General features: G+C 40.3%; 1 protein-coding gene across 1 annotated transcript in view; it reads right to left on the bottom strand.

The window, feature by feature from the left end:
* Positions 1–14,376, bottom strand: part of PRR16 (proline rich 16) — a gene marked incomplete at both ends in the record, with an annotated part of 62,849 nt that extends 48,473 nt beyond the window's left edge. Inside the window, one exon of the mRNA XM_081316243.1 lies at positions 14,194–14,376. Within this exon, the coding sequence (XP_081172369.1) occupies positions 14,194–14,376 (183 nt within the window). The remainder of the gene's footprint in view (positions 1–14,193) is intronic.
* Between the last annotated feature and the right edge of the window lie 2,155 nt (positions 14,377–16,531).

Here is a 16,531-nt window from a genome sequence, read left to right as displayed (position 1 = left end):
TTTTTCTTTCTCTTATCTATCTTTCTTTCTTTTTTGCTCAAAAGTTACAGGTACTTTTTCTGTTTTAAATATTACTTACCTTCAAAAAGAATATTGTGATGGGTCTGTATGGATTTTCTGGTGGCACAGAGCACAAACAAAATCAAATCAATGTTCTCTGCTTGAAGAAACTTTGTAAAACAACGTAATTTTCTTTGTATGTAATTCAGGTCTGCCAGCTACTTATGAGAAACAGATGTGCAAAGAATCCTGAAGTTCTGTATATTCACATAAGCACATTCTGTTACACGAATTCTGTGAATGCCGTTTTTCATAATGGGGAACCAGCAAGGGGAACTGCTGTATTATTAAATACCGTAAGAAGTATCTTATTGCAAAATTTGGTATATCTCATCAATATGGATGTATGAATTATTACTAATTATTATTATTACTATTGTAAGTATGGTCTAGTGAACAGAATACTAATTTAAATATTTGCTTAACTGTAAAGTTCCCTGGGTGACCTACAGCAAATGACCTCAACAGGATTGTTGCAAGTATGAAAACAGGGGAAAATATCTATATTGCCTTAATTTCTCTGAGAAACCTAGCATAGAATTTCAAAAAGTATGTATACGCACATATGCTTTTCGATTAAGATGCAGACTTTCTTGCACCTATGTATTTTTGTGTGCTACTATAAGTAGTATCAATAAAATTTTTGATGTAAATAGAACTGTTCTGAATTGGATCAAGTCTTTCTATTTTAATGCTCCATGTACCTAGCTGTTAGAATGACATTTATAAAAAGGAATAAACTGAACATGAGATCAATAGTAATCTCCAGGAATTGTTATAGACAATCCTATAACCCCTAGTATAGTAGATAGGATTCAGTTGAGTTCAATATAAATTCAGCAGATGTTAATTGTAATTTATATGTATAAAATATTAGTACCATAATGTAGAACTAGACACTAATTCTTCTAGTCCCCTCTAGTCAGCAGTTGGTGTTGCTAACTCTTATATCAAATTCCCTTTACTGTTCTCACATAATACTGGAACCCGGACTCAGCTATTCAGCCACACTGAACAAATAGTTCACATGCAAACAGCAGCTCCTATAGAATCATTTTCTGATATACAATTCATTGAATTTGAGATGTAATATTCATTAAGAAAATTCACCTGAATTCATAACTGGGATTGTTCAAAAATTTGCTGTGATCAGTAACATTTACATATATTAGATAAAACCATCTGGATATTACTACATAACATTGTTACACTGTCACAAAAGTTGGAATAACTCTCTTAAATTTATTCAATCCTAAATATTGACTTAGGCAGTTGGCCAAGTTCCTTGACCATTCAAATAGCATATGACAAAGTTTGAGCTAACAGAGCCACATCCTGATACCGCTAGAGGCTCAGCCACCAAAACATTTCACTTATCTTTTCAATTCAGAATTAGCAGTTGTATGAACCTAAATTTACACAGCTTCTCACATCTAACTCCTCTAACAGAAAAGATCTAAATCTCTTGCAGATTACACATGGATAAACCCTAGGTGACACTATAAATCATACAGCTGATATAAGAGGATATATGAGGTCACAGATTATTCAACATGATGTCTTGAACAGGATAAGCTCTCATCAGACTTTCAGAAATTTTCTTTGATCTTTGTGTAGTAATAAATATATATATACATATACAATGTGTCTGTGTACACAAACACACACACACATTTTCTATATAACAATGCAGAAAGGTATTTTCTAAAATAGACCGAAATTTGAAAATATACAGGCTGAACTACTTTTCTAAGTCAGTCTTTTGTTGGTCCTATTTTAAAATAAGACATTTAGAGTAAATATTTAAGAATATTTAAAATAACAAAGATGACTCACGCTTATGAACTGAGCATCATCAGTTGATGTACCATTTACGACAGAACTTGTCAGGAAATGATTGCCCAGGTGTTAGTTACAAGTGCTGAACAAATCATTTGAGGCTGCACTTTGCAAAGCAGCTATTCTTGAAGCATTGAGCCAGCCCCATCCTATGGAAGATCAACTACGGCTTTTCCAGGTGGCCTGCTTATCAATTTATGCTTCCACTGAAACTGCTAGCAAAGGATGGGGTACAGACTATGCATGAACACACAAACATCTACAGAGGAACAATTTGTGTAAACCCTCAAGGCTGCTATGCCAATATTTCTAGAGGATAAGTTTGACTAAAAGCTTTGAGAAGTGCTTTGCTAACCCAAAAGCTTTGTGTCCCTTGAGTAGCAAGAACATCTCCCAATTTCTATGGGAATATTTGTTCTGTGATAAAAAAAATCACCTTGTCATTTAAGGTTTTAACACAGTAATGAATGGCCATAAAAATAAGAATGTTTTTTTTCAATGAAGGATATATTTATTTATTTATTTATTTATTTTTGGGACTTATATGCCGCCCTATCTCCCGAAGGACTCAGGGTGGCTAACAACAATAAAAACAACAATACAAAAGTTAAAAGAAATTAAATAAACAGCCCCAAAATAAGTTAAACTAAACAATTAAAAATTAAAAACATTTTAAAAACCCCTGTCGTCAGTCCAGGTCAGCCTGATGAAAAAGAAAAGTTTTAAGGCCGCGGCGAAAGGACCAGAGATCCGGGGCCATCCGGAGCTCAAGGGGGAGTTGGTTCCAGGGCTGGCGCTCCCACAGAAAAGGCCCTCCCCCTGGGGGTCGCCAGCCGACATTGTCTAGCCGACGGCACCCTGAGGAGGCCCTCTCTGTGTGAGCGCACTGGGCAATGGGAAGTCGTTCCCGGCAGCAGACGGTCCTGCAAATATCCCGGGCCTAGGCCATGTAGGGCTTTAAAGGTAAGTACCAGCACCTTAAATATAGTACAGTATAACAGTGCAACATATTTCATTTTTGCTGTGCTGGTCATAATATACAGGTTCCTATCATCAAGCATCTTGTAAATTAAAAATAGCTAGTAAAGTAATGGGAAACAATGGAACATATGGAAGAAGATACACACACACACACACACACACACACACACACACACACACACACACACATATATATATATATATATATATATATATATATATATATATATATATATATATATATATATATATATATAAAATTCAGCACCAAACTACACCAATGGTTGGTGTAGTTTCAATAGCTAATGAGGCTGAGGCAATTAAGATTTCACATTTTTAGTTGATTCTCACAATTATTGATTTCCAATATATGTTTAACAGCCATTTTCTAATAGCAGAAATAAAGTGAGACAAGCCATCTAAAAAAACAAGATGACAAAGAGGTCTCAGTTGTTAACTGAATGTGCAGGAAATGAGTTCATGATTAAATTCTCCCATACAGGCAATGATATTTTTTTTTGGTAAACCATTTCCGCTCCAAAGTTCTTTGCAAAAATTTGACTAAAGATTTATCAGGAATAGCATCAATTTACTTCCTCCAGAATTATTTATTAGACATATCTCTTTATGTTTCCAGTTTATATGAATGCTTAAAATTAACAAACTCTGCTGAGGAAAAGTACTGTATGTACATTTATTGATTTTCAATATATATATTTTTAAAAGGGGAGATGTATCCTTGAATTCTAATAGAGGCTTAATTTTATTAAAAGGAATGTGTTGTATGGATTTGAATTTTGATTTTTCAGCTTCTCCATGAAGCTAATTATTGTAATAGCCAGAAGAGTCAGAATTGGCCACAATCAAATATAAGCAATATTTTTCTGGTATTACTGATATTTAATATTTGAAAGTGGACAAAGACTACAAATGAAAGGTGATAATTTGTCAGGCCACACTGTTGTCCTGCTTTTGTAAATTATGTATTTGTTTATGTATGTACAACATATATGTATGTATGTACGTATGTACGTATGTATGTATGCCATTGATTCCCAAGGGTTCCAATCAGCTTAAATTCACATCTCAGTGGAAAAATACTTAAGAACAGTAAACATACTGAAAATAATAACAATTAAAATAGTGTCATAAGTTTTTTTTTAAAAAAGCCAGCAAATGCATCCCCATGTCGAAACCATGTTTTTCTCCTGAACATGATAAAAAAGTCATTTCTTAACTACTGTAATGATATTCAGATGGGAAGAGATAGACTATCTAGCCATATAGAGGTAATTCCAAAGAATAGGTGCAGTGATTAAAAAAATATTTTTGTTGGTCCTTTGAGAGGGCATTTTTTGGAGTTACAACTCAGAGGGAGTTTGATCTGATTGGATGAACAAAATCAATAAGAAGGCAGTGCCTGAGATAACCATTTACAGCAGGGGTGTCAACCTGCCAGCCCACGGGCCAGATACATCATACTGAAACCGCGCCCACCCCAGCTCTGGCAATGGGGAAAAAGTCACGATATGTTGCAACACATGACGTTGCAAGTTTGACACCCCTGAGTTACAGAAACAGGTAGGACTTAAAGCTAACAGTCAGTGCCTTGAATTGCACTCAGAAGACAACTGACAGCTAATACAACTCCTGAAGAAGTGAGGACATTTGGGAATAACAAGGAAAACCTGTTATTGCTCAAGCGAATGTATTTTCTACCAGCTGTAGCTTCTCAATATATCTAAAGACAGAACCATGTGCAACATATTACAGTAATGCAATAGGTCATGACCAGGGTACGAATGACTGTGAACAGTTTTTTTCTGATCCAGGAATGGCTACAAATGATGCACTAAATGTAATTGTGCAAACGCTGTTATGGTTACAGCTATCACTTGCTCCTTCAATAGAATCTGTGAATCCAGGAATGACCCCCAAATTGTACATTACCTCTGACTAGGAAAGCACATTTTTAGACCCAAAGATGCAGCTGCTCCAGAATGACATGATCCACATATACTTGTCTTGGAAGATATGAGTCTCCCCCTCCAGACACAGGGTCAGCATTTCTATTGCATCATCTCTTTTGGCACAGTGGCCAATATATATAATCTGTCACTTGAGCCCATGCCGACAGATGACATTTTCTAGTTATTTTATGCTGATGTTAAAGAGAAGTGGGAATAGATAGCCCTAGAACTCAATAGAGTAGGTATCTCTGGAAGCTATCACATCCCCACCCACTACTAATTGGAATCAACCTCCAAGAAAGAGAAAAACCATCAAAGAATGGGACTGAGTTCAGTCTTCAGACGTGTTTCATAGATGATGGTAGTGAAAGCCACTGAGATCAAGAAGGTCCTATGGGTTAGACTTTTTCTCAGTTAAGATGTCTCCATATATTATCTACAATATAATGACTTCAGACCGCTGCAACCCAAACTAAATCTTCTGCTTCTTCTAAGCCTTAGAATCTAAGGTCCTCTGAAGTTGCAATGCCACCACTTTCTCTATCTTCTCCCAAAAGAGATAGTTAGAAATTGGTCCAAAGTTGTCCCCCAAAAAATTGGATCAAGTGATGATTTCTTGAACAGAGGAAATATGACAGCTTCTTCCAGAGAAGATGGAAACACTCCCTTACTAAAATAAGAGTTTGGGGGAAAATTCCTGTTTTAAATCTTTAAAAACCTTTTATATCCTATTTTATATCAACGTTTTTTAATTTCCAAGTTTTAAATGGTAAGGGATGTGACTAATAACTTTAGGCTGCAAAAAGTGGATTTAAATCTACATGAAGCCCCAGTGCTTCAGGATATTAGCCCCAGATTTAAATCAATGAATATATTTCTTACAAAGACATTTAGGTTTTGATTTTCATAACATTCATACATCTATAAAGTTGTGAATCTATACTCTTAAAATGTATTAGATCTTACAATATGACAATCCCAAAGTTCTCACTGTGGCCCACATGAGACATGCATCCTAGATAAAAGAAAGAAACACAACAAAGGACTGTACTGTTTTTCAGCTGTGCCTCATGACAACTTGACTTTTCCAGAAAAAAGACTAAGCAGCTGTGGCTAGGAGTTGAACCTCTAGGCAGATTCAAGACTCTCGAAAGATAATCCCAAATGCTGTCATTGCATCCACTAAAAAAGCCTATTTTAGAAAACATTTCTGGAACCACCAGCTACATTTATCCTGAGGACCTTCCAGCTAGAGTTATCATTTCTTGGATACAAACAGATACAGAAAAATCACCCACCAAGTGGTTATTCAGAGCTCTGTCCTTCTGAAGCAGGCCCTCATGGATCCAAAGGTAAACAGAAGAAAAGCTAAGGCTGAGGAGAGAGGGGAACAGCTCCTAAAACTTCCCCTTTCCACTATGCCAGAGAGCAGTGATACAAGGCAATTATTATTATAAAGAGAAAGAAAATAAAGCCTTGTGCCAATCTTGATCTCATTTTCGGACAGTCTCAAATCTGTTCTCATATATATTTGAAAAGGTTCCCTTTCACTGGCCTCTCCTTGCTTCAATTCCTTGTCTTTCAATCTTTAAAAATCTCCTTTCTCCCAGCTACTTTTCCACATTCTTGTTTCTTGGGTGACTATCAACTCACTTCACAATTCTGCCACTTCTGTCAGCCATCTAGTCCCTAGGTTCTCCGTCTTCAGCTTTCTTATTTCTTGAATTATTCACCCAGGTCTTTCTAAATTGCCCATGTCATTCTTTCTTCTCCTACAGCCTACCCAAAGAAGATTTTTTTTCCCTCTTACTCTTTTATTCTTTGCAGCAATGATGAAATACTGTATTATAGGCATTGTATTCCTATCAGTTTCCTCCTCTCATAAAACACTGACATCACAACAATTCATTCATTTGGTAACAAAAGTTTTGCTGTTTACTCAGTGCTTGGTTTATTAAAGTACATGTAGTCCTCAAGCTACGACAGGACATTTAGCGACCATTCAGTTAGCCTTCCCCAAAAGAAACATACAACCATGTTTAAAAGTTACGAATTCTGCAGAACTCACCCGATCACTTCCCCTTATAACCTATTTATTTCTGCTTTGTCCTACTGAAGCAGGCTCTCATGGGTCCAAAGGTACTGTACTTCAGAGGGAGGGAGAGGGTCATTAATGAAGATCCCCTCCCCGCCTCGGAAGAGCTGTCTCAGATCTCAAAACACAGAGGTATGCCGGCAGGGAGGGCTGCTTTGCCCAGAGCTAGCTCAGATTTCAAAATGCAGAGGTGTGCCTGCATAGAGGGGAAAGGGCTGCTTTGCTGGTGAATTAAAGGTTTCTTTGCAAAGCATAGGACTTTTCCTGATCTGACTGCTAAGCTGCTTCTTTGCTATGCCACAGGGGGGCTGGATCAAAAAAGACGCCACTTGTGGAATTCTCCCATGTGGACCAGCAAGAGAGGCCTGATCTCCTTCCCTTCTCCCATCTCCTTAGCTCTGCAGATTTTCACAAAGTAAGCGAGGGGCAGAGGAAGAGGCCCAAATGACTGTGGGGACCCCAATGGGTGGGAAATAGCATGGGGTATATCACGAGATGGTGGAGGGCCTTGGGAGGCCCAAGGAAGGGGAGCATGTGAGTACTAGGTCCTCCAGGGTCATCCCTGAAGCACCCTATCCACACTTAACAATGCACACATTGGTTTAACAAATGCATTGGGTAGACTAGGGATTGGAGGAGGCTCATTAATGGAGACAGTAATGGGCAAGCACCATTACTCTCGCAACTCAAGAATTACCTGTATACCTGCTGTATGGTACCCTTCTTTTTTTAAAAAAAAAAAGAAAGAAAAGAAAAGCTAATTTTAGCAATAAATCAAGCACATTGCACTTATTATAAATGCACTGTATTTAGCTTCAGTGTCTGGTGCTATATTAAATCATATTCCCATTTACATACAACATTTCCATCATTATAGGTAAAGGTAAAGGTGTTCTGTACCAGCCTGCTACTGGCCCTGCAGAAAAAGCAGGGACAACCCCTTTTACAAGAAGGCAAGAGGCTGGAATTACGCCTGCCAAATTTATTGATACAAAAACAAATAGAACAAGACACAAACCAAGAAACAGGAGCTTTTCAAGCGGTTGCCTTCAGCAAACCAGCCCTCCCACGCATTCCCCCTTTTATACAGTTCAGGGCATGGCTTCTCTCTGCCTCCTTCTGAGGAGCCCCATTGCCTTCCTCTGTTTACTCCTGATTGACTGCCTCCTGCGTCGGGTGTCCTTGAACAGGGCCAGCTGTGGGTCATCTTCATCCACGCTGTCAGGCTCACACAGCTGGGTCTGCATCGTGACCAGGTGAGAGGGGCCTGGCTGAGGGCTGTCCAACCCCCTCAGCAAGCTCTTCAACACCCCCGTCCTCCTCCTCCTCTGAGTCGTCCGACCCAACTGCCGAACCCACAGGCTGACCCTGAATCACAACAAAAGGTAAAGGTTCCCCGCACATGCGTGCTAGTCATTTCCAACTCTAGGGGCTGCTGCTCATCTCCGTTTCAAAGCTGAAGAGCCAGCGCTTGTCCGAGGACGTCTCCGTGGTCATGTGGCCGGCATGACTAGACACCCTATTTTTCTACTTGCATTTTTACGTGCTTTCGAACTGCTAGGTTGGCAGAAGCTGGGACGAGTAACAGGCACTCACTCTGCTATGCGGCACTCGGGTTTCGACCCGCCAAACTGCCGACCTTCTGATCGACAAGCTCAGCATCCTAACCCACTGAGCCACCGTGTCCCTTCACCATCATTATAGTATAAGACAAACATTTGAAACTATAAGAGTACTTAGGGCTCAACATAATTGAATACACTGTAGTCATAATTAAAGTGGATTTATTGACAACTTTTCACTTAAGTGAAAAGTTACTAAATAAAATCACACTGATTGCAGTGTAAAATATACTTACAATCTGAACTAATCAAATATTTAAAAGAAAGTATTAAAGACTGCTAGGAAAAATGATACATCACTGATAGAAAATTACATCTAAGGAGAAAATAGAAGCTTTCATTCATATCTACGCAGTATGCACATGTATAAGGTACACAATGCTGCTCTTCAAGCTGCTTGCTTAAAAAGGTAGGTTGATACGAGGGCAATTCAGAAATAAACCTTCGTTTGGTTATCAATGACAGACATTTGCAGATACAGAACTTTTATTATACACATTAGAAAACTACAACATTACATTACTTTTTGACATAATCACCATTCAAACTGAGGCATTTTTCATAACGTCTTACAAGGTTTGAAATTCCTTACTAGTAATCACTTGGCGCCGGATCTGGGCTATTGGGGGGTGTGTGATCAAAAACATCCCAATGGAACTGCTTCACAAGTTCTTGGGTGCATCTAGCGGTGCATGGGCGAGCATTAGCAACACCACACCAGAAGTCAGCATGCCCCAACACTTATTATGGATGGCTTGTCTGAGTTTTCATAATGTTTCACAGTAAGCTTCTGAACTGATAGTTGAACCATACTCCATGAACTTCACTAGCAGTACTCCTTTGGCATCTTCATGTTTGATGGGATTTTCTAGGGCATCACTTCTGGTGTGGTGTTGGTTCATGATAATGTTCGCCTGCACACCGCAAGATGCACCCAAGAACTTTTGAAGCAGTTCCGTTGGGATGTTTTTGATCACTTCCCCTACAGCCTAGTTTTGGAGCCGATCGACTACTAGTAGTAGTGTCTACTAGAAAAGGGGTCCCCAATCCCCGGGCTGGGGACCAGTACTGGTTCACAGCATGCCAGCAACTGGGCTGCACAAACATGCAAAGCAACACCCGCGAGATGCAGGCAGCATACAAAACCATGCAGCCTCCGGTCTACAGAAAAACCTCTCTCCACGGAACAGGTCCCTGGTGCCCAAAAGGTTGGGGACTTCTGTACTAGAAATCTACAATCAGAACATGAATTAAAGAGGATCTCACATATATGTTTTTCAGCTATTGGTAATGGGAAATATTATGCTATATTACTGAAAGGAATATACAGCATTGTAATTAGAAAATTTTCACAGCTTCTACATTTTGGATTAATATCTTCATCAAACCATCCACCTGAGATCTTTTTTCTAGTCAATCACCATCAGAGTCATAAATACAAAGTTAGGATTTAATTTTGTTTTAATAATGTACTCTTTTTAAAAAAAATTGCATTTGCTTTATTAATGCTGAGCCTACTTTAGAGAGATTTCTGTTTTCTCTCTTTGTTGTAGTCACCCTACTAATCATTTGATGTCATTAACAACTGGGCCCAAATCATAACTCTTCACTTCAGACCATTCATACTCAAGTCACACCAATTCCAATTTAGTTCTTTAGGGGGATACTATATTTAATCTACTTACTCTAAGAAGATTCCTATATTCCTATTCTTCATTTCTGTTCCTTTATTGGTTACATATTTCTAATTTTGATCCTATGACTACTAAATTTGTTCAGAAATATGTAGTGAGAATTAAAATCATTTGGAAAGCTATGTAAGCAATGTCTACTGAGTCACCTCTTCCATACGTTGTTGATATTTTCAAAAGATTTTGAGGGATGGGATTTACCTTTGTTAGAAGGTACTTTTCAGAAAAAGTTACCCTTGTATATGGTTGTAACTTTCTATCAGGTTTACTAAACAGCTATTACCGGTAAGTTAACCAACCAGTACTCCTTCCTTGGAGCATCCATACTCTCCCTGATACAGTGAATAGCAATAGCACTTAGACTTATATACCACTCCATAGTGTTTTTACAGCACTCTCTAAGTGGTTTACAGACTCAGCATATTGCCCCCAACAATCTGTGCCCTCATTTTCAGTATATTCAACTATATTTTTGTACTTAAAAGACACAAGACCAACACATTTTCAGAAATTGATTTCATTGGTTTAAAACCCAATTTTGGAGGCATGATATAAAGCCATACTACATATTAAAAGTTATTGAACTAAACAGTCTGCCTCTGATGACTGGATGGGAAGCCATTCAGGTATACCAGACATGTCAAACACAAGGCCCGGGGGCCAGATCCGGCCCGTGAAGTGGTTTCATGTGGCCCACAAAGCCATCCTGGAAACAGTGAGGGAACGGCCCCCACTGCCTTGGCCCTGGCCCAGAGACCCTCCTTCTGCCAGAGACCCTCAGATCTGTCCCACTCCTGCCCAGGCCCCCATAGGCACCCTCGATGCGAACGATGTAGAGCTGGCCATGCCCACCCAGTAGGCTATATGCACTCTAGCCACGCCCACCCTGGCCATACCCACCCGGCCCCTTGAGGGCAACCGCAATGCTGATGCGGCCCTCAATGAAATTGAGTTTGACACCCCTGAGGTATACTATTCGCATGACTGGGTTCCTTAAAAGAACAGTGAACATTAGATGAAATGTACCATATGAATACACAAGCTAATATTAAGTCTACATATTTTTCACTGTTTGCTTAGCATTCAATCAGCTTTGCAACATAACTTATTGAACAAACTAGTAGTTTCAAAGAGATCTTGTGTGTCTATGACAAGACAGAATTTATAGGCTAATAAATATGGCCTTTGTCATCCTGCAATAATAATTATATGATTAGATGCAGATATTGTTTTAGATATATAATAATTTCAAGCTTTATATTTTTCCTGATACATTTTTACACTATAGCTTTCCATGAAAATTATCATAGTTAGAAGCAAATAGTTTCTGGCAGCAAGCACTACAGGCTATATTTATTGCAACTGGATTTAGAAAGCAGCCAATGATGATAGATCCAAGTCATAATAAATGTCATGTGACTTCTACTTACAACAATCCTGCTTAGTTTCTAGAAAGAATCCATTAGAAACTATAAAAGACATTAATGTGATAGAAAACAAGGGTTTGTTGCCAGATGCTAAAATGTATAGACACTCTGGCAGAATTAGTGGTTAAATTTAAATATTAGAAAATAAATTGCACAAATTGCTTACACAAAAATAACTAACAATCACATATATTTAAAACATGCATTAAGATTTCTCAATTAAGATAATAAACATTTTGCCAAGGAAAAATATCCAAGAAGGTAAAGGAAGGGTTAACATATAAAAGTTACTCCTGCATCATTCAAAGTTCTTCAGATTAAAAACTGTATCTACAATCTCTTAGAGACAAAATCTCTTACAAATTAGAAAACAGGAAATGAGACTTGTATAATGTAATGTAAAGGATTATAAAGAATATGTACAAGCTTGCATTCAAAATCCAAACATCTGTCTACCAGTTTCACCAGCAAAACAAAACAAAACAACCAATTAAAACTAAACATCTGAAAGAAATGCAGAAGCTCTGAGGACAGATAAGTTGCATTATTTGAACTGCAGTGTTTGCTACTACAAAACATCTCCACTGTAATTCTTTCTGCAAATTAAACTAAAGGAGTTGACATTTGCCTGGCTAAAGGTTATATATTACAGTATATTGGTTCCCAAGATATCTAAGGCTAGCAGATATATAACATTTATTCTGAGATTCAACCTTACAATTCAGATTTTTTTCCAGCAATTTCATTTTCAAATTATGAAATGATATTTATACACTTCCAACTGCCACTCCCCCATACATGTACAGTGAATCTCTCTCTATATATATATTTATATTAAAAAAATCCTTCCATGATGCTATATATCATCCATCTGCTTACCTGGGCAAAGATCTATTTTATTTAATTGAAGGAGCTTTATATTTGACTAGTTGTATATCAGACTACACTATGAGCTAAGTGGGACTTAATTCCTGTGACAAATTGTAGATTTTCCTAATGAAGCCTTAAGTTATGTCTGCAACTGATTCTAATTCCATCTTATCATTTAGTCCTACTCAGTTCCATGGTGTTAAACATTATGGACATTTTATTAAACATGAAAAGGAAGACAGGTCTTTGATTCTTTCTCATAGCATGTACATGTTTGGATAAATAAAAACGTATTATTTGCTGATACCTTTTAATTATATCCATATAGATTTACATATGTTTAAATATAATTTGTATGGAAGTGCCAGTTGCTACATAACTGAATCTACTACTTTTCCTGCTTCTACTGCACTGCAAACTCCATATTCTATCACAACCTATTAACCATCACAGCACAAGAGGTCCAAAACCTGGAAAAAGTCATTTAAAAATGACTCAAGAGTGCATTGCCAAATTCTACTAGATGCTATGGAACACTCCACAGCATGAAGTTTGAAAAAAATGAGGAAAGCTGGAAGACAAATGTAGTTGTGAAATGGACTTTGGTTAGGAATTCAGGAATTATATTCTTATTTAGACATTTTTGCAGGAAGATTGCCTTTGTCGTTTTTTTGACAAAAACCTAAGAAACGTGCTCTAAGAAACAGAACATAATTTGGGTCCTAAGAATGGAAATGTGTCATCCAAGCAGGCCCACCTAAATTCAACATAATCCCTCAGATTTAGATTACTTGCTTTATCCTAGCCCTGCCTCTAGGAACATCCGTTCCTTGCTAAAGACAGAAAATCTAATAAATTTGTCCGGCTCAAAGCTGCGACCTCCCCCGACCTCTTAAAATAACATCCACAACTGAAATTAAGTAACCACCCTCGGCAAAGAAGCCAAAGGCATTCAGTGGCGGCGTCGCCGCTGTCAGGAAAGGAAAGCCAGCGAATGCAGTGACTAAACCTAACACCCAAGTTACTGGGTTGGGGAAGGCAAAAAAGGGAGAAATGCCCACACATGGCTTTATAGGAAGAGATGGAGAATAGCAACTCTCGCTGCTGCTGTTGCTCCCCCCGCCAGCAACTCACGAGTGGGTAGCAATGGGGAAAGCATCCAGTGCTCCCCCGCCCCTCCAGTCTCAAGCCCCCCTCCCGAACTTGGAGGAGGTACTCCTTTCTGCTCTTAGTCATCTCCAAGAAAGCCAAAAAGACTGCGCCGCCGCGTCTAGATCCCATCCTCTCCGGAGCCTCGGATCCAAGAGCCAGTTTGAGAGGAAGCCAAGCGAGCATCCTCAGCTCGCCAACCCGTGGGAAGCCAAAGGCAGGGGCGGGGCGGGCTTGCCCACCCCCGCTAACCAAAGAGGGAGACACTAGTTGATTTCACGCGGCCAGGCAAGACTCGAAAGTGTAACAAGTCTGGCGCATTCCAGTCCACTCCTGCCGCCGCCGCTTCGGCCACAGTTCCCCAGGAGTTGGGGCAGTCCGGGCTGCGGGAAGCGCGGCAGGAGGACCGGGCTCACCCCGGGCGATCCAGACCAGAGGGTGGCTCGCCTTCTTTTCCTAGCCACGCCACCCAGCTGGCGGTTCTCTCACCTCCTTCAGCTCCTTGGCCACGTCCTTCAGGTCCCCCAGGACTAATTCCAAATCGTCCACGATTATCTTAATCTGGTCCTTCACCTTGGCTTTGGAGGCTGGCGGCACCCCTTCGGCTGGAGAGGAGACGGACGAGGAGGTGGCGGAGGAGGAGGATGTGGTCCCCTTAGACTTGGCTGACATTCTTTGGGGGAGCGCCGGGAGGGGCGGGGGAGGGAAAAGGAGGCAGGCAAGTCAGGAGAGCAGACTTGCCACGAGCGATGGACGACACAGCCGGTCCCCGTCCCTCTTTCGAGCTCCGGAGCTGCTGCAGCCGCTGCTTCTGCTCTGCCTGCACATCTTGGGCTCCGGTCCCCGGGGCGTTGCGCTCCCGGCGCGCGCCGGCACTGCCATCAACTGCACTGAGCGAAGGAGCCCCGGCTGCAGGGAGGCGAGCAGACGGGCGGGCGTTGCGCCTGCGCTGGTCTCCCTCCCCCCCCCCACCCTCCCCTCACACAGACACGCAGGAACGTAGGGCGCTCCGCTCGCCCAGGACTCCGGGAAGAGGCGGGCGGGCGAGCGAGCGCCGGCGGCCCGCGTGGTTATCCTCAAAGCCCCCTCCACATGGTGCGCTAAAACTCACAATTCGCTGGAAGCCTTCGGACCGGCTGAACGAGAAGGAAGAGAGAGGGAGGAGAGTCGCTTTTTCCAAACTTTATCCCAGCCCTGGACCCGAAAAAAAGAAAGAAAAACCTCTAGAAACGCCCCTCCCCCGGGGATGGTTTGGCCCAGACTCTGGAAAGGCATCAGGAAAAGGTTTTATTTTCTCTAGTGACTGCGGCGGGAAAGAGGTGTAAGTGCGTAATAGCCAAAGGAGGCGGAGAAAGAAGGTGGGGATAATTTGTCCACAAGACTCGCTTTTTCTCCCACCCTCCCCTGCCCGGAATGATTCCCTATTTGCTTGGCAGGGCGCAGTCTCCAGTCCTATCAACCCAAAGCGTATTTGGGTACTAAGATGGGAGACAGTTCGGAGCGCCCCTTGCAACGCGTGGGTTCTGTTATTCGGGCTGGGGGAAGCTTATGTGTCAATCAAGAAGCAGAATTGGCGACGAGAATGTTGGCTTGGATTGCTCGGGAGAATGGATTTGTTTCAACCCACGTCGTTCGCTGCCTTTTCTTTCGAACCGACCCCTGAAAGGGGCAGCGGATCGCCGGCTGCTTCTGGGCGCCTGCCACGTGGTGCCTTTTGGCGAGGGAAAGCAATGCGCCTAACTTCTCCGAATGAGACCTTTATGACGATGCTTGATTTCCTCCGAACAGAGAAGGGGGTGTGTTAATACTAAATTATGACATAACAGCTACTGGGATTCAATTGCCTTTATTGCAGCGAGAGAGAGAGAGGGAGGGAGGGAGGGAAGGAAGGAACCCGTTGGAAGATAACATTGCGAAATGTCTTTGTAGAAACGGGGCGTAATAAATAAAAGACAAACTTGGCAGACTAGCAGCCGTTCAGTGGGTTTCACGTTTCATGAGAGATTATATAGAAAAACCTTTTTCTAGGAACTCCTGAGCAAATAAGACAGTTGAACAGGGATCAAACGGAATAACAGTCTCATTAGGAAACCAACTGTATTGTTAATAGAAAACCAGAACAAAACATAGATAAATAACCTACATAAAATTCTTGATTAAAAACAATGTTAAGTTGTTAAACGCTACTGCAGGTAGCAGGTGAGCTGTCAATAGGATACCTTTTAAGACAAATACCTGAAGTGGTTTTTGAATCTTACAGAAGCAAAACAGAAATACATTAAGGACTAATTGCAACAAGTGGCCCAAAGAAACAAGAAAAAACTGTACCTGCCTTAAGAACTGAGCCACAAAAATGGAAGAATTTAATATTGTAAATCTGCACTGACAACTGTATTGAAAACTGCCTTTTTTAAGCCTCAGCACTCCCTAAGGACAACTGCTTTGCTTATTATGCAGATTCATTCATCTAATAATAATTTATTGTCTCATATTGTCTCTCTAATCAGGAGATTTATCTTAAGTGCTTTTAAGTTTTACCTTAAATTTCTAGTAAACCCATTATTTTCTAGTAAAAAATTTCTATGGGATTGAGTAATCCAGAGCAAAAAGTTAATTTACAAAAGACAGTGATTTCTGAGGAGTGAAAATGTTAAAACTATTAGTGCTCAAATCAAGGTTTTGTTGTTGTTTGATTTATTATAATCCCAGACAGATTGTGGAGATCATCCTTACAATGGCCAGTAGTAATATTAACTGAAAAAAATCTACTTCCGCTACTCTGCTGAAAATTAAAAATGGTATAATTTGGTTCTTAGTTTCTGTATAT

This window comes from Vipera berus, assembly GCF_964194415.1.
Source record: "Vipera berus genome assembly, chromosome: 2".
Classification (NCBI taxonomy): Eukaryota; Metazoa; Chordata; class Lepidosauria; order Squamata; family Viperidae; genus Vipera; species Vipera berus.
The sequence above is the reverse complement of the archived record's forward strand: the minus strand, read 5'-3'. Positions and strand labels throughout refer to the sequence as shown.